The following is a 25218-nucleotide window of genomic DNA, read 5'->3' on the forward strand; positions in this document are numbered from 1 at the left end:
AGGGAGTGGAATTTTAAACATGTGATTTCACTGAGTTCTTCTGTACAAGCCTAGTTAAATGTCGTTTGGTTTTTCAAAATGAATTAAATTGTTTATTAATTAAATATTAAATATTAACATTATATTTTTTTAAAAAAAACGTAATTTCCATAGACTAATAGATATTTAAAAAATGTTTGAAGAAGGGGATAATGATTCCCCATAGAAATCAGTGAATAGGGGGTTGTCTCTAGGAAATTATTATCCGAAGCTAAATAAAGATAAGTGATAAATAAATAAATTACAGCTTACTCTTCCTGTATCCCTGTTTCCCTATAGTCCTGTCTTATCTGGAGTGCCTCAGGGAAGTGTGATGGGTCCACTCTTGTTTCTACTGTATATGGATGACTTACCTAGCATCTTTTCATCCTCTTCAACGAATATTTTGCTTTTCAATGGTGTCTTTAGTGTCACTAATTCTGTAAGTGATACTTCTTCACTGTAAGCTGATATAGATGTGTTAAGTAACTGGTGCACTAACTAGAATTTTTCTTTAAACCCCAACACATGTTCTATCCTTTCTATCTCTTTGAAAAAGAATGTAGTTCGCCCGATGTATAATGTCAACAATGTGCCCATTAAACGTGTTTCGTCTCAAAAAGATCTAGGTGTTGTCTTTGATGAAAAACTTTCCTTCACGAATCATATCCTATCAACCTCATCCACAGCTATGAAGCTACTTGATTTAGTTTTTAGATTTCCTGAAATACAAGGTCTTCCTGCCCTTACGATGTTTTGTACGGGTTTGTTCTCCTCGATCATTAAACATTGTTCACCTGTATAGAATATAATGGTTCCTACTAATATATCTAGCATTGACTCGGTCCTAAACTTCTTTCTTGCCATAGTTAGGTTTAGAATTTCTGATTTACAGGATCACTCGAGACAGGAATTAATGTCTGTAATGAAATTGTGTTCCCCTGACAAATGACGCCGCGCTGTTGATTTGCTTTATCTATATACGAGACATATCCGTTTCGCATTCTCGCCGCTGCTGCGCTACGATCGGCGTTCCGCGCATGCGCGCTAGTCGTCGTTGTTCGTCCACTCACAACTGACGCCATTTTGGTTGCTCTGCGTAATGTTGTCTGTTTACAGTGCAAGTTTACAATGTCTAAGACAATTGACGATCCCGCCGACTATGAGATTCGTTCGGTAATTCGATTTTTAAACGCAAAGAATGTGAAACCGGCAGAAATTCATTGTCAAATTAAAGATGTTTCTGGTGAAAACGCAATGACTGAAGGAATGGCGAGAAAGTTCCTAAGGATGTTTACGAAGGGTCGAACTAATGTCCACGATGAGCCCCGGAGTGGTCGGCCTTCTGTTGTCAACGATGACTTGGTGAGGAAAATCGATGAAAAAAAAATCCGTGAGAACAGACGTTTCACTATGACAACGCTTTCAGGCGAATTCCCGACGAAGTGAAACTCGCTGTGCAGCAATGGTTCTCATCACTGGCGGCATCGTTCTAAGAGGAAAGACTAGATCAGTTGATCCACGCTACGACAAGTGCCTCAACAACGGTGGAAACTATGTGGAAAAGTAGGGTAAGATATGATCTTTCTTGTAGCAATAGAATCGTTTCAGAAAAAATGTTTACTATATTTTTTTCCGAAACCGTATTTACTTTCCGGATACGCTTTGTAAGATTATCAATGGTAAAAATTATTTCGAGTTATTACTATCGGAGATTAAATTTCGAGTTCCTCCGCGGCGAACTCGCTCTCTTAATTCGCTTGATTACGAGACACCTGGGTTATCAATTGTTAAGCGCTCCTTGTTTTACAGACTAGCATATGATTACAATACTGTTCCAACAGATCTTAACATTTTTACTTCTGAACGAAACTTCAGAACTCAACTGAAGAGAATATTGTATATTGAGAGCTGAACTTTTTTCTTTTTCTTCTTTTCTTTCTTTCTTTCTTTTTTTTTTTTTTTTTTTTTTTTTTTTTTTTTTTTGTTAATTTATTTTAGTCTTATTTATTTTTCTTGCTACGGTTTTATCTTTTTTATGTTGATCAGTTTGAGCCAGTTGGCCTTGTGTTTTATGAAACTTTGTGAATAAATAAATGAGTTACGAGTGCGATTTTTATTTATTTGCAGAATCGTACAACTTAGCCAAGTTGCATTTAAGGAGGGCGGAAGAAACTTCTGCCTTAGAAAGTGACGCAGGGATTGGTCGGACAAATCCACGGAAAAGAAAAGAACGTGAAGACATAGAAGTGATTGCTTTCAATCCTCATAAACGACCAGCATTGCAAGAGTTAAACATTCTAAGAAATCTCTCACTTCAATCATATACGCCATCCGACTCCAATTCTTCCTCGTATGCAGAAGCCAACGCTGAAATCCTTAGTCTGTCTTCGTTACCATTTCAATCGAAGGGATCTAGGAGCGTTTCAGTTGTGGGGGAAGACGTTTCTATGAATAATACACCGTCACAACAGTCGAAAGGAGTCTCCAACACGTCCTTCTCTGGTGAGTTTTAATATCATTTGTTCACTAAAAGTGCACTGCTTACTATCCATTTTAAGATCACTTTTAGTTGCTTAGTTGATTTATTATTTCACCAGCTATATTAGATTTTAAATCTACAAGCAACCAATCTTACACCGGAGTCATCTTGGTTGCCTACAAGTCTGAGTGATTTCAATGAAATACAAGAATGTAGTCTAGTTGGAAAAACGCCTGAAATGTCTTGCAACCAACATGACACAACTTTCGTGCAAGTTGCCTACCCACATGCAGTTCTAGTATTATGAGTTACAGTTATTTGAATCTATTATCATGCAAAGAACTTACATTGCAATCCTGGGTGTTAATCCTTTTAAATTATATATCCTATTTTTAGTATATTGGGTAGTGTCTTCGTTATTAGATTAAAAAAGAATCAATAAAGCCTTTTGCTTTCTTTTATTTGTTTGTTTGTTTTTTCAAGCATGGAGGCATTGTAGAACGAGTTACATATAGTTTCACGCCTTTCTGCGTCGAGACAGGAGGTGATGACGTCATAACTCACAGAAAAATAATTTTGTTGGCCTATTTTTATAACTTTTTAATGGGCTTACTTATGCACCTAAAAGATTGAAATTTTGTACACACATTTAGTACATCCCTTACTATATTTTAGAGGGGGAGTCCATAGGGACTCAAAATTTGAAAAGAAAAATGCCGATTTCTTTCAATATTTCCCGCCTCAGGGACATGATAGGAAAATGTGAATGGCACCCACCATCTGAAGAGAATGAGGTACGAACCGTGATCCTAGGGTAAATAGAAATGATGCTGTAGCTAGTTGACTGAAAGTCTATAATTTACCTTTAAAAAAGCCCAAATTTAAAATGGTTATAGCTGAATATTACTAACATTTGATAAACATGATAATTGATTAATGAATTGTACGGAAGCTACTTTTTTTTTTCAGCCTTCCCTAAGCCAACAGGGCAGGAGCACGTGAGGTGGGGCAATGTTGGTTTATTGGACACTCCCCATACCAATAGGCAAACTCTGTAGAATAGCGAGAGTGGAAACGTATACACTGCAATCGAAGCGCTGTGCTCGCCAACTGATGATATATAATTTCTCCAGGTGAAAGAGCATAATACAACCGTAAAAATGAAACGACATGTTTGAGTTTTACGTCCCACGGTTATGCCGTCTAGGCTAAAGGAGACGTGGATGATGAGAAATGAATGAATGAATGGTGGAAGCACCAGAGACGAACGCTCTACCATTGAGCCGCCGCAGCCTCTAATACAACCGTAATTAATCGTCGAATGAGTAATGCTTATGGCGGGTGGAAATCTACAACGGCAGATGGCCTTGCTGAACTCGAGAACCATGTGGTTCGTGAGAGGCGTAGGTTACAATTTGTGAAGTGTTTACCGAGTTAGAAAGAAGTACAAGTAAAAAGCTTAATACTCACAGCAAACCAAAATATTCTTCTAAAAAGCGGTTTCGGAAATGATTTTCATCATCAGCTTTGCACTTCAAAAGAGTGAATTTAAACGTGGAAAAGAAACATGAATGCATAAGAACAAGGTTAAAAAGGAATAAAAAATATGAAGTTAAGTTCACACTTTTTTCACGGTTTCATTATGTTTCATACTTACTTCATATATATATATATATTTAATACCTGCCGCAATGTAGTACTAGTGCAATCATAAACTGAACAATTAGTTCTTTGTGAATGGGAAAAAGCACCTGCTTTCGAAGATGAGTGCAGTTTTTACACGTTAGAGACATAATATTAGTGTGCACCAGAAATCGTATAATATGCGGTAGACGTTTAAGAAAAAAAAAAACTTCTTTATCAACTCACAACCTTAGTTCTATTATAAAGAAGAATTACAGTAGTTCTTTGAGCAACGTAATGTATTCATTTATTTATTTTCTTTTTTTTAAAAAAAAAAAAAAAAAAAAAAAAGTGCACTGATAATGTTGAAAATTTGCCACTGGAACTTTTACAGGGTGTCGCAAATAAAAGTAGCTCGTGTAAGAATAAAGGAAATACAGTGTAATTACAGAAACTAAGAGTTGAAAAGGACTTACCATTTCTTTACAATGAAAAATACAGTGAAAAATGCATTTATTGAAGATGTTGAGAGTGACCCCTTGCGCAATCAATACACAGCTCTGCACCTATAAGTATATTCAGATACACCCGGCGTAAAGTTCGGACATCGATGGCGGCAACTTCATGGCTAATGTTGTCTTCCAGTTCCTGTATTGTGTGTGGATTAGTTTCATGGACCTTGTTTTTCAGGTGTCCCCACAGGAAGAAACCACATGTTGTTAGATCCGGCGAACGTGGTGGCCACAAACCTTTGCTAGCAATTTGTTCCTCAGAAAAGACATCATGGATTCGTTCCAGGAATATCTTAGAAGTGTGACATGTTGCCTTATCTTGCTGGAAGAAGCAGTATTGTTTTTCATATTTAGTAAGATGAGCACCAAATGCATCAAAAATTTCTATATATGCAACCGTGTTGAGAGTAGTGTCAGAAAACATTGGTCCAATGATGCGCGTTCCTGTTACACCGCACCAAACGCCGATTTCTTCATCATGGAGTGGTTGCTGACAAACAATGTTAAGGTTCTCCGTTGCCCAGTACCTCGTGTTCTGTGAATTCACATGACCGAAAAGATGAAACCATGATCACTTATGATGTAATGGAAAGGGTCTAACAAATCATCCTTGATCTTATTCAAGAATGTTAACAACCTATAATTATTGTATATCGATTGTTGAAGAAATAGCAATCGATAATTGCGTGAACTGCCCATTGTTGTAGCTGTTTACTTAATTTCAGAAGTCGAAATATTGTATTCGCATTCAAAGGGGATGCGGGCTACTTTTAACTGCGCCATCCTGTATTTTATTATTATTATTATTATTATTATTATTATTATTATTATTATTATTATTATTATTATTATTATTATTATTATTATTATTTAACAACAAAACTTAATTCACTCAGAAAATATCTAGTCTCAATATGCGTTCTGTGTCCTTTTTATGTTCAAGATTAACCAAGTACCTTTGTTCCTACTTGCTTCTTTTCAGAGTCCGAGAGACAGTTATTTCTGAATCTGGTCTCTTCAGTAGCGAACCTTCACAAGTGGGTTTCTTCACTTGACAAGAAACTAGACAACTTGGTAGCGATGAGGAATACAGAACTTGGAGATGACAATACAGGACGGGACATTTTGCAGATGATGCCATTAAGCACAATGGAAGGATTCGATGCAATCGAGAAGCAGTTAGAAAACAAGGAATTTGAAAACCAATTTGTAAGTATTAAGTATTGGTCTAATCAAGTGTAGCGCTGAAACACGTGAAAGACTCGTGAAAGTTTCCTACTTCGGACTTCATTGTCTTCCGTTTTATTGGTTCAGAATCCTCCAGTTCTTTTCCAGTTAGCTTTCCGCTTCTCCTCATGACGCTGAAACCATGCAGAAAGGTGTTGAATTTCCACTGGAAATTCAAAAACACTATACAAGGAAATCAGCGTGCTACTCATTCTGCTGCTTGCGATTTCTTCCATTTTCTTTTTGATACTTGAACTTATTACCGGTATGTATATCTTCAGGCTTATAGTATAGCTGTTTTGAATAAGTAAATACATATGGTAACATTCTTACACAAATGTGATTTCTATTGATTTATTTGGCATTTGTACTATAGAGTCTATTCTCATTGCCGCTATTATCTCCAAGCAACTGGGAGCGCCAAGAAACTGACAGATCGTAATGTTCCGTACTTGTAAAATAATCCGAAGCAGTTAGTGTTCAAAAATAATATTTTTTTATGTACATTTAATTTACAATTTGAAAATGATCTAGCTGTTAAAAGTAATAGAACTGCGTAATCCTATTGCTGCCTGGAACTTTTATTATGATTATTGGGGATGGCAAAAGAAACCAACGTGATAACTAAACTTAGGAATCGAATTTGAAATCCGTCCAGCACCTCTGCACTGATAGCTTCACTATTGGCAACCTGAATGCATACAAAGCTATCTGCACACAAGTGATGTTTTCCTGCAAATTGCGATGTAATTCAACCAAAACGAAGTTTTGTTCCAATCTCACCACACACAACCGCAATAAGCCACAATATTAGGAGTTATATTAAAAGAAATAACTTTAGCAATTATATTTGGCTATGAGTAACATAATATAAAGAGACCTAGTATAATCGGACTATGCACATAACGAGCATCGAGAAAACATATTGAATCAAATACACACATGATCAAACTTTTGTATTTAATTCCTTAATAATTTATTTGAAACAGGTTTTGAAAAAATATTCACTGCTAAATTGATTACAGGTTATGCAGGTCCGTTTATTTCGTTGCCATCTTCTCACTTCTCTCACGAAGCTCCGCCCACGCGTCTAGAACCCAGTCGTAAAAAGTGATCTCGAAACCCTCAATTCGTATAATTTTTCTTATGCATTTCATCTGCACATACACCCTCATTGGCTGGAGCATTATCGTGACGTATAAACAAAGTCTATGAGAGTATATTATAGCTCCGGTTCCCACGGATGAGGTTTAGACTTGAATAAAGAGTCCGTTGTAACTTAAAATGAAAGAAAATGCAGAAATAACTAAATGCACTTCTCCAAGACCATTGCACAAAATAAAATTAATGTTCTAAAAATTGGTTCATAATAAAGATCACTGTAACTTTATTAGAACACACCTGTATTCGATCTTTATCACTTTATTTATTTATTTCACGTTCTTCAAACGCAAGTGTGTATGCACAAGTATTAGGACTTTCTCCAGCAAACTCGTATTATTAACTCTTTATTACCTGCTCCGCAGATATATACCAGGCTTTCCAACGCTACTATATTTCCTATTTTTCCTATATATCTGCATCTCTTCCTATAAACTCCTATATTTCCTACATTTTAACGAAATTTCCTATATTTTTGTGGCATTGCTACTTTCACTTGTGAAAGTGACATAAGGAAATAAGTTGTGGGTGGTTGGAGGGCCTTTTGTCTCCACAGTAGGGTAAGTGAATCTAGACCCTTCTGTGTTTCGTCCTTTCCTGCTTATTGTCTAAAGATAATTACACCAAACAATATACAATTAGCGCAAAAAATATTCATACACCTACAAATGGAACAAAAAATAAACTAGTTCGTCATACGAGGGTCACTACGAAAGTTTTGAGATACGCATTGTTGTGGCTCAGTATTTGAATTTCAACAATTGCGTTCGGTAGTGGTATCCAGAGCGAAGAAGCGAAGCAAGTTTCAACTCGCCTCGCTTATCGGCGTGGCCGTATCACCTTCACTAATAGAGCTCGAAAGGGAATATTTTCGGGCAATGATCCTTTACGATTTCAAAAGTGGTTTGAACGAGACACAAAGCCTTGACCGTTTGTAGGGGGCATTTGAGGATCTTGCTCCTTCCCGTGTTACAGTTTTTCGGTGGTTTGGTGAATTCAGAACAGCCCGGACATAGCTTGAAGATGAAGAGAGAGCTGGACGTCCGGCAACAACTGTGTCAGATGAAAACATTGCCGCTGTGGAACAAATGATTCGAGAAAATCCTCGAACAACTTTCAAGGACATTGAATCTACAGTGAACATTGTATCGCCAGCAGTAACAAAAATTCTTCATAATCATCTTCGGCTCAGGAAGGTTTCATCTCGTTGGGTGCCTCACACCTTGACTGAACAGCAGAGGCGCATGCATGTGAAATGGTGTGAAAAAATGCTTGCAAGATTTGATGGAGGCAATTCTCGACGCGTTTCTGACATTGTTACTGATGATGAGACTTGGATCTCTCAATTTGACCCTGAAAATAAACGCCAGTCTACAGTTTGGATCTTTCCAGACGAAAATCCACCCATGAAAGTGAAGCGACCGCGAAGTGTTGGGAAGAAGATGGTCGCAACTTTCTTCTCCAAATCTGGCCATGTTGCAACTGTTCCACTTGCAGAACAAAGGACTGTCACTGCTCAGTGGCACACCACTGTTTGCCTAACAAAAGTGTTCCAGAAGCTTCGGGAACGGCGTCCAAGAACTGGATTATGACTCACCCGCCGTATAGCCCTGACCTGGCTCCGTGTGATTTTTTTCTGTTCCCCATCAAAGATCGCATGCGTGGGAAGAGATTTTGCAGCCCTGAAGAAGCTGTAGTGGCTTACGAGAATGAACTTTCAACACTTGAAGAAAAAGACTGGCAACACTGCTTCCAAAACTGGTTTTCGAAGATGAAAAAGTGTGTACAGTGTAATGGTGAATACTTTGAGAAAATGTAAGTGTTAAATTGATTTTAAGTATGTAAGTTATTTCACATCTCAAAACTTTCGTAGTGACCCTCGTATTCCTTAAATAGTTCTATGGAGTAGTGGTTTTTAAAGACTTATAAATAATTTATTTAGGTGTATCAATACTTTCTGCACTAACTGTAGGCAAGTGATTGTAGAATATGTTACACATAGTCGGATCTTACCTTAAAAGCGCCAGCTGCAGAATGTATACTGATTTTCTGATGCAGATCCTTTTTACAGTTTCCTTATGGTCGTTCCTTAGTACTGGTGAGTTACGCACGAAAACACTAAGAAACTCGTATAAAATTTTGCAACAAGATAATTTCATTTAGAGTAGAATGTATGTTCATATAACAACTGGTGTAATTTCCATGCAATTTTTGTATTTCTACCTATTGGATAAGTGGAATGTTCCTTTTTCACAGTTTCACGAAACCTCCTATATTTTTTCGTTGTGATTTCCTATACTTTTTTTTTTCATTAGCATTGGAAAGCCCGATATACTCACACCCATACCACATTCATGTGTATATTTCATATTTTCACTGTTTTTTACAATTTTCGATGAGGCTACTTTTATTCGAAGAGTTTGTATTGTGTGAGCTGCTTTCCTTTAGTTTTACGTTTAGCACATTTTCCAATTATTGACTACTAATTTTTATTGTCCTTAATGTATGTTGAACACACACACTTTGCCACACAATAAAAATACAATACTTGTAATGAATACAAGCCACACATTAAGTATTGATGAAGATGCAATCAAAATTTTCATACAGGGATAAGAAATTAATATAATTTTAAATCTCCATTTAAGCTTGCACCGATACTACATACATTTGTGCTTGTGTTTAAGAGTGCTATTTATTTATTTATTTCTATGATTTATTTATTTTAGCTCTTTAGTATTTTATTGTATCTCTCCAAAGTCTTTTAGTAGCGTGTGTGAATCTTCACTTTTTTCATTTGTAGAAACCCGTAAAACAAAATAAAGGTGATACTTGAATAAGAAAATCATAAAAGCAAAAATTCCCGATTTCTTTTTCCCTCAAAAAAGCCAACTTTCTATCGGAATAAACGTCCATCCAAAAGGAAAGAGAGCATTTCTCGTTTTAAGTCGTTTTTACTACCGACAGTCGTATATGAAAAATGTTCGGATTTGAATCCAAAGCAAGTACCCCAACTGGAGTCGAACCGAGTATGATATGTACAAAAAGTATGGACGTTGTTATCCATTCAGCATTAAACGAGTACTATTAGCCATTGTTATCAAGTATTATAAATATTTAATTAAATATTTGTTTTCTTTCTCTCTCTCTCCCTCTCTCTCTCTCTTCCGAATTACACAGACTGGGCGAATTACACAAAGTCTCTCCCTAACAACAAACATTAAGAACAAGAAAATTAAGAATGATATAAGCATGTGGTTTGCAGCAAATAATAGGGAAACTCAAAAAGGTTTTTTACCTGATTTAGAGAATATCCACATGTGCCCCGTTAGTTGCCCATGGGATGTCACATGCGAAACTTGCGCTTCAGGGACGGTTTTCTTGTGTTAAGGCGTGAACAATCTGCACCTTATATGGGTATAACTTCAACCGTCTGTGTAAAATCTTTAACACAGTTAACTTCGGGATGTCCAGTTCATGTCATATGCAACACATGGATTTCCGTGGGCTTCGGGTTAAAGCAACACGAACAGCTTCCACACGTTCCTCACTAACACTCGGTCTACCGCTTCTGTCACGATCTAAAACATTTCCTGTTGCAATAAACTTGCTATACCATTTCTTTATGTTCTTAACATCTGATGACTGCTGTCTATATTCTTTCGTGAATATTCGTTGAACTGTAACGGGAGATCTTGTTTCATCATATCTCAACACGCATTTTGTTTTGGGCTGTGCTGACGCCATTTTGAAACAAATAACTGTCACGCTGCGGTCAGCTGCAGTAGGTGGCATCGCAGGCTATGGCAAAAGCTTGAAGTATCATACAAGCGATGTTTTCACACTGCATGCTTCTATCATTCTAAGTTTTCTTGTTATTAATGTTTGTTATCAGGGAGACTTTATGTCCACCCTGTATATTGTAGCAGGGTTAGAATTATTGACAAAATCTATCCTTCATGTATGTAATTGAAATAAACGTTGAATCTATGGAATACTTAGGCTTCAGCCGATGTAGATCCATTCATTTGACATGAAAACGAATAATTTAATGTTCTAATCGCGTTGTTTTACTCTTTCAGGTGATGACGCTGGCCAGCGTCGGTGGACGCTGTTACAAAACACTGAGTATCAATATATTGAGAACAATCATGACTGATCCACTAGCAAACAGTTTCTCCTTTACGGGCAAGAGAAATTCTAAGAATCAAACTGTTAAAAGACCTTTCTTCTGTACTAATGTATGCAAGCAAATATATGGTAAGTATTCTCGTGAGGGTAATTTTCGTTTCTTCTTGTTCTTTACGTAAAATGTGTATTTAAAAAAAAAAAAAAAAAAATCATTTTTACTAACCCTGAAGTAATTGCCATCTGTCACAACACACTTTTCTCAGCGTTCATAAAACTTCTGGAACCTCAACAAAGGCCTCTTTAGGAATTGATCGCTGAACCCCTGTCAAACGTTCTTGGATTGCCAGCACTTTTCATGACCTTACTCAGGCAGGGAAGGAGAAAGAATTTCTCAGACGCCAGTTTATGAAAGTATGACGGGTAATTGAGAACAACTTCTCTGCGCTGAGCCAAAAATTGGTGCACACGAATCGCACAATGCACTGGCGCGTCATTATGCCTGAATATCCACTTTTTAATTGTGCACGGCGGATAGACTGTTCCGAAATTTCCCCGTAAAATGCAGCGTTCATAGTTTGCTATGCAACTCCAAAACTCTTATAGATGATACCATCTTAATGTTCATGCCATTCCATCGATGCCAGCATGAATTCCGGATCGAACTGGTAGCCACTGTGACGTTTGCAAAACGGATGGATTGTGGTCACAGGTGCTAATGAAATGTACAGAGACTTCCACCCATTTTGCTTTCTGCTTTTGCTGCATAACCCGGGAACAGATTTCTCGCTTAAGGAAAACTGCGCATACGATGGTATGCACCCTGTCCTTGCTAATGCCCAATTCCTTCGCCATCAATCATAGAGTCAGTATGTGTTGCATTCTGTTAATTATATTTGTGGATTTCCTTGTCGATGGATGACACGAATGTGGCTTAATCGTTTCCTTCTCGACACGAAAGTGTTTGAACCAGCCGTGAACTTTTTTTTTTTTCCTTCGGCTTCGATTTTGTATACTTCAACAATGTTTGATGCGTCGTGTGCCTCAATTTGTTGCATAACTTGATTCAGTTGTTGCTCCATTGCACTACTTTCGATTGTCCGCAATGAATTTACCGCTTCTGGACATTTCTCTGAATAGCTTTGTAGGTGGACTCGCACCTGGCTTATGTTGTTGTTATCGGACTATTCACCATGCGCTTTAGACACTCCTTGTATATTGCCACTTATTTACCTAACTTGACACTAGCAAGTACTACTTCTTTATAATAACTAATTAAGGCCGTGTCTGACGTTTTCAGCTGAGATAATTAAATCCGTATATAATAACATGGTGAACTTCTTTCCAGATTATTATGAAAACTATTTGTCTTGTGTAGTTCAAAATCTCTCCAGATGTTAACCTACCCCAATACTACATGTTAACTTTTCTGTTGTTAAACTAGCTCTTATGGTTCATAAATATTACTTCTTACAAGGAAATATAACAACACTGGAAAGAACATAAATATATTCATAAATTCAGGTATTGGAGAATCAGCATGGTTTCTTTTCCTGCTCGTGGTGGTGCAGATCCATTCAGACCATTGATCCTCACTCATGTTCAAAAACGTCGGTAGAGGAGGCAAACAGGTTCCAAAATGAGAAAAGATCGTTCATCTAGTAATATGGACAATGCATATCTTCGAAGTTATGTTAGTTGACAATCTGATCATATGGTTCGGAAGAAGAAAGGGTTGAGGTAGGCAAGACTGACTGCTGTCAGAAATGAGACAACCTTATCTACCTACCAGTGGCGGCGATTGGGCGTTAAAAGTAGGGGGAGCAAGACATGATATGAATATTTGTATATCAGTGTTAGTTTCCCTGGTTCTTTCTAACACTTTGTTTGATAAAAGATTGTATAACTAATAGCATGCTATCTTTTTCAGTTAAGGTACCGTATATCGTATTTCATATTCTAAGTAAATTAACAAAAGCAACAGAAGTAGATCTTGTACTCTTTGTATTTTTAAACAACGAAGTTAAGAAAAAAATTGATTCCTTGCTCAAGAACATCTTAAAATTCTGTCTGGAAAATTGTGACACCAGGTTATTTAATAAGAAATTTGCAAAATAAATAAATAGAAAGGATAATATCGATCATAGTAATAAATAATGAGGCTTGTTTCGCAAAAGTTATATTGAAACTGAGGATAATTGAACAATTTATATTTCTAATTCCACACATGCTATTAAATGTATGTTATTACTCTTAGAAAATGAAAGACACTAAATGAGGGCGCAAAATTCCAAAGTCAGACGCATAAAATTTCAAAACCAGTCAATCAGTAGATTCAGGATAATCAATTTTGAATTCGACAATTTATATACATGTTAAAAAAAAATATCTTACCTTAAAACTTCACGTTTGTGTAACGCTCTTTGTCTGCACTGAAGTGCCAATTGTCGATTGCAGTTTTCTGACCAAAGTCTGACCACTGATGAAAATTGTCAGGAAATCATCCAGTGTGTCAGTCTCCACTGAATTCCTGTAGGCAGTCTTAACTGTTAGGACTGCTGAAGCCTCTCCCACATGAATCAGTACTCACAGGTAAAACTGCACAAAATATGACAATTTTAAGCAAATTTGGGAATCCCGTAATTAAGTTTTGACTGTGAATCTTTTTCATTGTCTGACTCAGTGACAATGAAGAAAACAAAAGTATATATTCTGCTACGAAAAGGTCCGTATTTAAAAAACAGTTTTATTTCTTCCACACCAAATTCAAGATTTTTTCCTCAATGACAATTATTTTCGTGCGAAACAGAAACTGCGCGATTCCGTGAGTTCAGGCAGAAACTATTTCTACCGAACACTGATCGCCAGCTCTAAATTTCTGCTCGCCATTGGCAACCTGGCGACCGGAAATTTTGCGCCCTGCATTAAATATTACAAGTACATGCTACGACATTTAAAGAAATATTTACTTTTGCAACTTCTCGAAATATGTTCGTTGACATTAGGTGCAGTTTTCATTTTCTTGGAAGACATCAAAACATGACAATACTTAGAATCAGGGTGGAAAAAATCATGATTTTTTTCAAAAAAATCATTTTTGTTGATTTTTTTGATTTAAATCGATTTTTTTGATTTAAATCAAATCTTTTTCTTCGTATAATACAAGTCGCGAACTGAAGAAAAAACATTAAGCATTAGTATTAAATGTTAATTGTCATTTAAGTGAAAGTATTGGGTTTTAGTTTTGAATTTATTCCCAATCGTTAACCTATTTCAATCCCAAACAATGTTTCTTAAGCATTAAGGAAAAAGTACAGCAATGTATATCAACATGGCACTTTTCTTTTCACGAAAGTTACTGATATTTGGCAGGGGCATATTTTTAAACAATTGGAACTAGCTAGCGCCAGCTCACTCTATGACCTATATAACCCGGAGGTTCAATGCCATGTTCACAAAAGCTCTCCTGACTTCTATCCTTAGTCAACTGAATTCAGTTTCTATTTTGTATTCTTATTTCTGCGAGATCCATCTTAATATTGTCCTCCCATCTGCGCCTAAGTTTTCCTAATGGTCGTTTTCCGATTGGACTTCCAGTTAAAAATTTGAAAGCGTTCCTACTTTCTTCCATTCTCGCTACATGTCCTGCCCACGTGAGCCTCCAAGATTTGATGTCCCTAACAATGTTTGGTGAATGGTATAAATTATGCAGTTTCTCATCATGAAGTTTTCGCCATTTCTCATTTCCGTTCCTTTTGGTTTCGAATATTCGTTTCAGGATTTTATTCTCAAATACTTTCAGTCTGCGTTCTTCCCTCAGCGTAAGCGACCATGTTTCACAATAATACAGCACAACAGGCATAATTATCGTTTTATATATTTCAAGCTTCAAATTCCTCGATATAATTCGCGACGATAAGAGATTTTGAACTGAATAATAACACAAATTCCCTGCAGGAATTTCAAAATAATAAAAAAAAAAGATGATCAGTTCCAGGAGAAGAAACACTTGTGATTGTTAAAAATAGACTTTATGTGACGAGAAAAACAGTTCAAGTGCTAGTTGTCCGTGCATTTAAGACATCTATACATAGCAGGCACGTTTTTATACTTTTCTGTTGGCTATTTTATTTCTTCTGACAATTTTTCCTGCACAGGCGCGGCAAGTTTTCTGCGATCACATCGCAGATCGCGGCATGTTCTGCAATGGGGTCAAGTATCAACGTTATCAAAAGTATTATTCTATATTTTAACGCATCCAAAATTTGTCGTATTACGATCCCGAGGAACTTCTATGTATTTAGTACATAAATTTCGCCCAAAATTTTAAAATCTATTTTTTTTTTTTTGTTTTGTTTTTTTGTTTCGGAAAAGGGATCGGACCCCTCTAAATACGCCCCTATTATCTGGAAACAAACAAATAGACGTGGACACAAAAGCGTTTTTATCCTAAATGTTTATGGTGATTTTCCCGTTTGAATAGAAATTCTAAAACCCTGTGTTACAAAGAGAAGAAAGCAGGGTTCACCCTTTACCCGTTCAAACGGGATTTTCCCTGATCGTTTCCTACATGATACTCGTTTTCATACTGTGCTTACATACATTTGAGTCTCATTGTATTATGATTATTATTTTCCATAATCGAAATAACATAAGAGAAACGGGATTTTACTTACTTTCACTTTAAATTAATTCATTTCGGAATTTGATTTAAATCAACGATTTTTATTTAAAAAATCAAGTGATTTAAATCTTGATTAAAATCGTGATTTAAATCAGACTGATTTAAATCAATCCACCCTGCTTAGAATCACTCCACACTCTAATTATATAAAATAATCCTCCAGTTAAAGAAAAACTTGTGAAAGACTTTTTTCTGCAAAATGTTCTCTCAATTAGTTTCAAAGCGGCTGACTAACATATCGAGCCCTTGTAAGAAGAAGCGAAAGTATGCTGGAATTGTTGCGCTCCAAAAGGTTAATTTGTGGGCCATTTTCCGTTGCAATTAAAACTCAACTTCTGTAGCTTTCTTAACTCCACGGGAAGACAACCAATACATACTCACGCAATGGCAAATATTATATGGCACCATTTTTAATTTGAAACACTAATACATAACAAAACTTTACATTTCTAAATGAAATCATATACATTAGTGGGTCACTTCAAAAAAAGTAGGGGCCAACTGCCGCCCATGCTACCGACACATCTTTTTTACTTGTATTTATAACAAACCTTGTCAAACAGGGTGCACTTTCCCTATTTTCATCTGTCAACCATTTTTGATCGTAAATCTTGTTTCTTGCGCGGTGAAAAAGGAGACACGACAGAGGGAACGCAAAACTAAAAGCATTATTATCAATATTTTGCTTTCCAAAATAAGGAATGTAACTTTAAAAGAAATATCTGGAAAGATGAATGAACAAATCATGGCATTTCAGGCATGTACGTGACAATAATATACAAAATAAATAAATAAATAAATATTACAATATTTCTGAGGGTCTAGGTAATTTGGACCCGATATTACGAATCTACAATTGCATCACTTCTGAACAAAGAGACGTTTATCCTTGCTTCCCCTACGTAGTTCATAACACTTCATAATTTTAGGAAAAATACCTGGCAACGTGTATCACTTCTATTCTTCTGATTCATTTAAAGAACCAATTATCGGTTGATCGCAAACTGGAATTATTATTTTCGACTGAGGGATCTTATCAAACTCTCAATCAAATTTGGCCGATACATGAACCTTGTCGCAAATTGAAATGATCAGAAATCGCAAGGAATTAACAAAAAATATATCCACAGAAAGCTATATTAGTCCACATATATCAACATTCGTGCATACTTTTATTTTGTAGTTGACCATCCATCACAACAGAGTTAATAGTTGATCTGTTGATGATTTGCGGGTGAAAGATCGTAGCCAAAATCTCGCACCCACAATCTCGCCTGGCGAAACCTCACATAGCCAAAATCCTACCGGACGATATCTACCCTGGCCAGAACTTCGCGGGGTAAAACTTTAGCCATCTAAAATCTCGCGGGACCAAACCTTGCAGTAGCAATTTCTTCTGTATACAATGTATAATATATATGTGACTTGCTATACATTTTCGTGACCACCTCCCCCCCCCTTCCCCTTCCATGTACTGTGGTAATAGTTTTACTGGTCTAATCATATGTAAACATTTCGCATTTAACTTTTCTTAACATTCAGAAACAAAAATTCAGTAGAGGTGCTACTGTCAGTTTCCTAATGTCTGCCTCTCACCTGCTGGCCTAGAGTTGTCGATACCTAGATTTCGATATTGAAAACTGATATCAATAAAATATCAAAACTTGTTCGATGTATCGGAATATTAAATATATAAAATATCGAATAGCTAAATGTAGCTCACCTCTTGATATTACTTCATTATCCCATTTGAGACAGGGTGGCCAAAGTGTCACTAACGGTAGTGACACGTAATCCTCTCTTGTGTGAACACTAATTAAGATACCGGAATGATTCTTTCTATGCTAAGTATGGTTGGACCATACTTTATCGTGATTTCATTTCTGAGTGTCGAATTTTCCTCTCAAATTTGAGTCCAAAGTCAAAAAATCGAGAATTTTCGAGTTTCGAAGTTTCTTTTTTAGGTTTTTTTTTTTTTCAGTAGAACTTCCTTCGTTTTAGAGAGGTCTACTTAGGACTTCTCAGGTATATACCCCATATGGATACTTTTTTTTGACCAATTTAAAAAACACAATCAGTGTTTCGAACTAGAGAGATTAAAATTTTCCTATTTTTCAGTCAAAAATACGAAATTTTTCAAATTTATGTTTATAAATCCGTACCTATACATATCAAGGCAAGTCAGTTTACGTCAGTCGAACCTATCTTTACTCAACAAAACAAATACAAATCGTTTACAGTTAGGTAAGTAGAGAGCACACAAAAAATTCGAGTTTAGGTTCTAAACATTGATTTTTTTTTTTTTTTTTTTTTTTACTTTTCTGTTTACCACATTTTTTTTTAATTTCAAGCTTCATTTCTTAGATATCGGCATGATGCCTGTACAATATATTAGTGGTGTTTCAAAGTTTATTTTGAGATTGTTTGCGTCTGTCTGGTGGCAGTGTTTCCAGCTACAGAAAAATTTAATTCAAAAAATATCCCTCTTTTCCCTCTATAATTTCCCTCTTGTTTGCTACGTTGAAAGAATCGTACCAGTATCTGAAAGTCTCGTCTTTGGCCAATACACCGCACTATAGAAAGTTTCAATAGGATAATTAGTGAAGCTGCAGCATGTGCATAAGTATTGACTTTTGCTTCTGAGGCGGAAAAAGTGTCAAAATTTCGTGTGTACGATGAGACTTTTTCTTTCTGTCTTTGTATAAACATGTGACAACAGTGGTGCTAGTTCCAAGAAATCTCAAATTTCGGTTATTGAATTTTTTGTGAATTTTCATTCCTACACTTCCCTCCATAATTTTCCTCCCGTTTGCAACACTGCAATCAAACTTACGCCATAAAATTGCCAAATGTGTCTCCTAAACACCAAGGTCATAATTATGTCAATCGAGTGAATAGTCTTTGAGTTATAGTTCATTAACTTAAAGTCTACGAAAACGCCAAACATGACACTGTCTCAAAAGGGCTATCGAGAATGGCTTCTAAAGCAACCCTTGTTCCGTAAATTTATTTATTAGACTGCTGAGCAGAACATCATTCTAGACAATAGAAATTGCTCTGTATTAAGTATTTGTCAGTTGTAACATCGTCGTCTGAGATTCAATACTGCGTAACATTTCACCATTTTTACAGGAGAGATTAAAAAAAAAAAAAAACTGTTTAAAAACTAGCTTTAGCCTCAATATACGTTGTATTACTTTAAGAGAGTAACAGAGCTATTTGTCGTGTTGTAGGTGTATAATGTTTACTCCATAGGATGGTGATCCAGATAGAGCAAGCATTATATTTGATAGTCGTAAATAGGACGTTTGCTCGAGCGTTGACGATGAAACAAGTTATCCGAAGAAAGCTCGTTTCAACGCCAACTACACATAAGCAAAAATTCTACGTACAACTTTTAGAGACACAAAAGATTCAGCATCATATTTTCGGAAAATTAACGAATTACACACATAATAAGTAAAGTAAATTTTGCACCATGCACTCAAATAGACGACCACGAGGCATAGGAGATGACATGCACAATCGCAGAAAATACTCGTCAATCGATTTGAAAATTTTAATTATATTGATACTTACATAGCCTTAGAGTGGGATATAACAATTAAAGTAATACAACATATAGATGTTTCTTATGTTGTGAAAAATAATTCGATTCTGTTAAGTGTAGAACATAATTACGCAGTGTCTTGTTGCAGCAGGGTAGAATGTGCTGTTATATGTCCAGCTCGTTGGCGCCTAGTAGTTTGTCTCCCGCTAAATCTCTTCAGCTCTCGCTGTTCGCGTGGGTTTCACGTGTTAAGTGACGTAAGAGCAGACAGAGCTGTGATTGGCTGAAGAAGTGTTGATCAAGGTCACTCCGCCCACATGCATCCGATGAGTGAGAACACACACACACTCACACATAGAAACGTCGTCTGCTAGTATATGCTAGTCCTTTTAAATTAAAAAGAGAGTTAAACTGCTTGAACTGCATATTGCCAAAATGATGAATAAATGAGTTTATGACAGGTGTACCACTTAACCATAGTGTGCGCTATCCTGTACTGATTCTAATGGTATTGAAAACTCAAATTTGCTAAAATTGGAGATACGCAGTGTTAAATCTCAGACGACAATATGCCGCTATGTATATGAAATTATAGCAAATATTCAACATAAAACATTTATAATTAGAAGTATAATTAGATTACATGGCAAATAGAATCTCTGGTTCGCTTTTTTTAAAGTTTTAAATTCTTATTCTGTTCTGTCCTTCGATTACAGATCAAAATTTAAATTACACAGAGATTTCAATAGATAGTAGGCAGTATAAATAGTGTAATTAGTTTTTTCTTTTGTTTTCGACATTGTGTTTCTACGAAAAACAAAATTTATAATAAGTCTAACTGAAGGGGCACGTTGGCCTATTTCACATGTATTGTAATCCACAATTACAGATATTGACAGAAACAAAGTCAGTATACAGGTAATAGAAAGAATTAACGACAAGAGAGCAAAGTTACACAATCATAATAAGTAAAACTAACCAAAAAGGGACAAAATAGAACTTAGGCAGTAAAAGAGGTAGGAATTATTAAACATTCAAAGAACGTAAATATAATATAATATAATAAATATATCATATGATATATTTAAGGCATCAAATAGATAACATAGAATGAACAAATATAATGTAACCGTTTGGTCTGTTATATAAATATCAAAATATCAAGTAGTCTAAAAACTAATCACTTTTTGCGCACGAAATAGCGTTAGTGTCCCAAATCTTAGGGAACATGTGTGGCAGCCGGTTGAGCAGAACGTCATTTGCCAGTTGACAGTTGAAAGTATTGGATGTGCGAAAAGTGGTGAAATTCTTGTAGTCAGACGTAAAGTACAGTAAAGATGAGTGAATTTTCCGTAGAACTGTGCTACATTTTACTTTTTTAACATCATTATTTCACTCAAGGCGCAACTGCTCCACAGACCTGTGAACACAATTGTGCTGTGTATGAGCGGAATACGTCATCAAGAGCAACAACCAAAACATGGTTCAGTTACTTCTTCCATCTTGACTCTCGAACTATTACTTTCAATAACGTAACGTTATCTTCTTTACACGTTAATTGACATATATTGACGTATATTGGCATAAATATATGCCAACTAACGTCTGAAGAAGATAAGTTACGTTACTGAAACTGTTACGACATATTTTAATTTTAATAAAAAAGTACATATTCTGGTCAGAAAAATATTAATTATTTAAATATACGATTCAGTTGTTTTCGTTCTTGAAATTTCCATGTCCAAGATACTTCTTGCAGTGGGCGACGAACCGCAACAAAAGTCAATGATAGTCTGGCAAAAGTCGACCAAAACCGAGACGTAAGCAATCTTGACATACATGATGAGATTCAAAAACATTGACTCAATCAAATTTTTATCTGCGAATTTCTACTGAAACGTAACGAATCCAACCCATTTCTGAAGTAGTTGATCACGAGTGTTGCAAAGTGCATAACCTACGACAACAATGTGTGAAAACATTCGTGGTCGAAGCGAAAAGACGTTTCATAGACTGTTGCAAAAGCCCATACTGACGCCCATCATAGTTATGCTGTGTGTTAGTTCGGATTGGAAGGGCATCGTGCATCATGAGCTCCTATCGCCTGGAAGAACGATGCACTCGGACCTGTATTGTTGACAGTTAGCTCGTGTGCACCTAGACCGTAACTGGTCAACATAAAGGGTGTTGTATACTACGCTGACAACCAGCCTCCATACATATTTAATGAGCCGTCAGAAATAGCGAGAACTTGACTGGGAGGTTTTAGTACATCCACCATATAACCCGGACTTGACACAGTCAAACTTCATTTGTTTTTGTTCTTCTAGAACTCTGTGGTGTTAAGTTAGTTTCAAAAGAGGCCTTCTAACATCATGTATCGCATTTTTTTAAACTAGAAACTACAGAAGGGTGTATCGACTGGTTTGTAGTGTTGGCGGAGAAGTGGTAAAAGATCATCCAACAAAATGGTGCTTACGTTGTTCTAGAATGTTATTCTCAAATAACAATGTAGCAGGTCATCCAACAAAATGGTGCTTACGTTGTTCTAGAATATTATTCTCAAATAACAATGTAGCAGGTCATCCAACAAAATAGTGCTTACGTTGTTCTAGAATGTTATTCTCAAATAACAGTAGTTGTATTCTAAATTTTCACCTTTAAATGCTGAATAGTGTTTAGAATACTTGATATAAAATATCAAATTTAGCGTAAAGAAACCGAAAGGGAATGACAAGAGGAGGGTTCAAGGGGAGGAAATGCACAATTTTTATCTACCACCCACCCACAATATATCTGTTGTTTTTATTTTCTATTTTTTTTTCTTCTTTATTTTTTTAGTTGCAGTAAGGAAAGTTTACAAAGAGGGGAAAAATGACAAGATCAAAGAAGTTATATGTAATTGGCTACAGCAAGCAAATCACCGAATACAGAGAAGGTAATTATTTTTCCGTTTGCACCTTGTATCAATGTATGAATATATATATACAACGTTTCCTAACTTTCTTTATGTTTTAGTTGTCACGTACCGTTACTCCTTATCATTCCCCAGTAGTCCTAGAAGGCTATTTGTGAAAAATCTGTAAGAGCTAGCAAGTACTCGTAGAATGAAAACTTATTTACTTCTAGTTCTAATGTTATTAAAAGTGTTAGTATTAGAGTAAAATATTCTACTTATACAGAAACAAATTCATAATAGACAATCGTGAAGAAATATGCGTATACATTAGGACGTCAAAAATCTGAAACGTCAGAAATCCGAACGCGGTTCCTTGAAGCTTTTTACATTTTGTCTTAGCACTATCGATAAACAAACAATAGCGTTGTCCGTCGGCGTTGTGTGAAGTCAGTATTTTTACAAAAGCTCATACATATGTAATTGTTTGTCGTACATATTTTTATTTTCCCTTAGGCCTATACAAGTTAAGTTTTAAGTGAGAGTTATAAGAACAGTGTAATTTAGTGTACGAGCAGGTTCTTCCGAAACATTAACTGCAAGTAGCCTTATGAACGGTATTGTAATTACTGTGTGTACTGTATAACCACTGTATCGATAAAAGAGCGTACCGTACAGTATATTTACGCCTAAATGGCATTTTCTTGGTCATTTTCGAAAATCCGAAGAATTTCAAAATCCGAACTACCTGTGGTCCCAATTAGTTCGGATTTTCGACTTCCTACTCTATGTGCATATACAGGGTGTCTCACCTAACTCTGCGACCTGAAATATTTCTGAAATTACAAAAAAATGTGACAAATTTACCTAGTTAGTTATGCAAAATTTACTCGTGCCAGAGGCCTATAAAATTCTGTGAACCGAAACAGGCTATAGAGATCCCATCATAGGGCCCCAGGCGTCAACTTGAAAATATAAAATAGAAACCCGCTATTTCTATTGCAGACCCGGATTTTGCGACCGAAAATACGCAACTTTAACTTAAAGTACTTTTTGGTTTTCCTGTTAGATGGCGCTGTAATCGCAAAAAAATTAATATCATCGTACGTTATGCGATGCTGATAATAAACTAAATATCTCGAGATAATTTTTGCAGTTAGGCGCAATATATATGATCGTTTCCTTAACTTTTTCTCTTCGCACAATTAACATAACTTATGCCAGTAATGGAGTTATTTTTTTCAGGAAGTAAGTATTTAAAAGCAGTGTGTCCGTCATCTTTAGGAATATCAGAGTCACTAGGAGGCGCGGTGGCTCAGTGGTAGAGGGTTCACCTCCGGTGCTTGGGGTCCCTGGTTCGATTCCAGCTCGCGCCGTGTGGACTTTGTGGTGAACAAACACCGTGCTCGTGGGTTCTCCCGTTTCCTCCCACTTTCTTCATTCCACAATTCCACTCATTCCTTATTATCACCGTCTCCTTTAGCCTAACCGGCGGGACGTTAAACTTAAAGATTTCTTTTTTTCATTTCATCAGAGTCACTAATGAGATCTGTTCATTAGTATTGGTCTAATATTGGGACAATTTTTCTTTAAGCAGCATTAATAATTGTAGTTTTTTACACTGTTTTTTATTATTACTATATTTTTCCATCGCTTTCTTACCCGGTCAACTAACCCTCTCGTATCTGTATATATGTTATATATTTTAATACCGTGTATCAATTTCAATCTATCTTCCCCTTCTGTTGTTCCCTTAAAATTAGTATGTCGTGCCCACTATAGCGTACTCCTTACAACATCAACATAGGTATTCTGCCATTATTAGCAGATCACTTGCTGCACCTGAGAAGCATCCACGCTCCGCAGTTTTCCTCTATCCTCTTCGCTTTCACGTTAGCTTTTTCTGTTTTGATATCGTCTGTTAGTTGTAGTTTCGTTCGCCCTCTTTTTCTCTTTCCCGCCACCATACCCTCTAGCACGTCTTTCATGATACAGTTCCTTCTTAGCCAATGTCCCAACCAGTTTCTCTTCCTCTTCTTAATAACACCTAAAACTGGTCTTTTCTCCTCCACCATTTCTAACACCTTCTCATTCCTTTTCCGCTCGACCCAGCTAGTTTTCTCCATTCTTCTCCACACTCACATCACCAAAGCTTCCAATGGTTTGTAATCATTTTTGTGTAATGTCCATGTGTCAGACTCATGCAGAACAGTACTGCACACGAAACATTTTATGAGTCTTTTTCTCAACTCTTTATTCAAGATCCACAAAATAGTAAGACTTTTTTCTCCATTCATATCCTTGCTTTTGTTTCATTTTCACACTTCATATCATTAATAATACTACCCAGATATCAAAACTAGTCACCTGTTCTATTTCCCATCCTTCTACTTCTATATTTCACACCGACCGCTTCGTTCCAATCATAATAGTCTTTGTCTTTCTCACATTTATTTTCATCGCATATTATTCACAGCCCTTCTTCAAGTTTTCTAATATTTTATTGATTTTGTTTTCGTATTTTGCAATAAGCGTTATATCATCTGCAAACCGTATACACCTAATCATTCTACTTCCTACTGAAATTCTGTTTTCATTATTTATGCTCTTTTTCACTATCTCTTCCAGATAGATATTAAATGTTGGCGAGATACACCATCCCTCTCGAACTTCCCTTCTGATGCACTCTCCTCTGTCATATTTCCTCTTCTATTCTAACACTTACTTGTTGGTTCATATCTAAGTTTCTTGTGAATCTTCGATCTTTCCATTCCAGCCCAATCTTCTTTATAACCTTCAAAAATTCCCAATTAACACGGTCAAAAGCCTTTTATAGATCAATAAATACAACGTACACCTCTTTCCCTTTTTTCTATAAACCTTTTACCGAACACCGTAATAATCCAATTGCAGCTCGTGTGCCGGTACCTCTGCTGA

General features: G+C 36.2%; 1 protein-coding gene across 1 annotated transcript in view; it reads left to right on the top strand.

The window, feature by feature from the left end:
• Positions 1-22346, top strand: part of LOC145691053 (uncharacterized) — a gene marked incomplete in the record, with an annotated part of 199934 nt that extends 177588 nt beyond the window's left edge. Inside the window, 4 exon segments of the mRNA XM_081766689.1 lie at positions 2149-2523; positions 5618-5844; positions 11106-11283; positions 22227-22346. Of these exon segments, the coding sequence (XP_081622815.1) occupies positions 2149-2523; positions 5618-5844; positions 11106-11283; positions 22227-22327 (881 nt within the window).
• Positions 22347-25218: the final 2872 nt, after the last annotated feature.

This window comes from Thermobia domestica, chromosome 7 (genome assembly GCF_964235325.1).
Source record: "Thermobia domestica chromosome 7, izTheDome1.hap1.1, whole genome shotgun sequence".
NCBI classification, from domain to species: Eukaryota; Metazoa; Arthropoda; class Insecta; order Zygentoma; family Lepismatidae; genus Thermobia; species Thermobia domestica.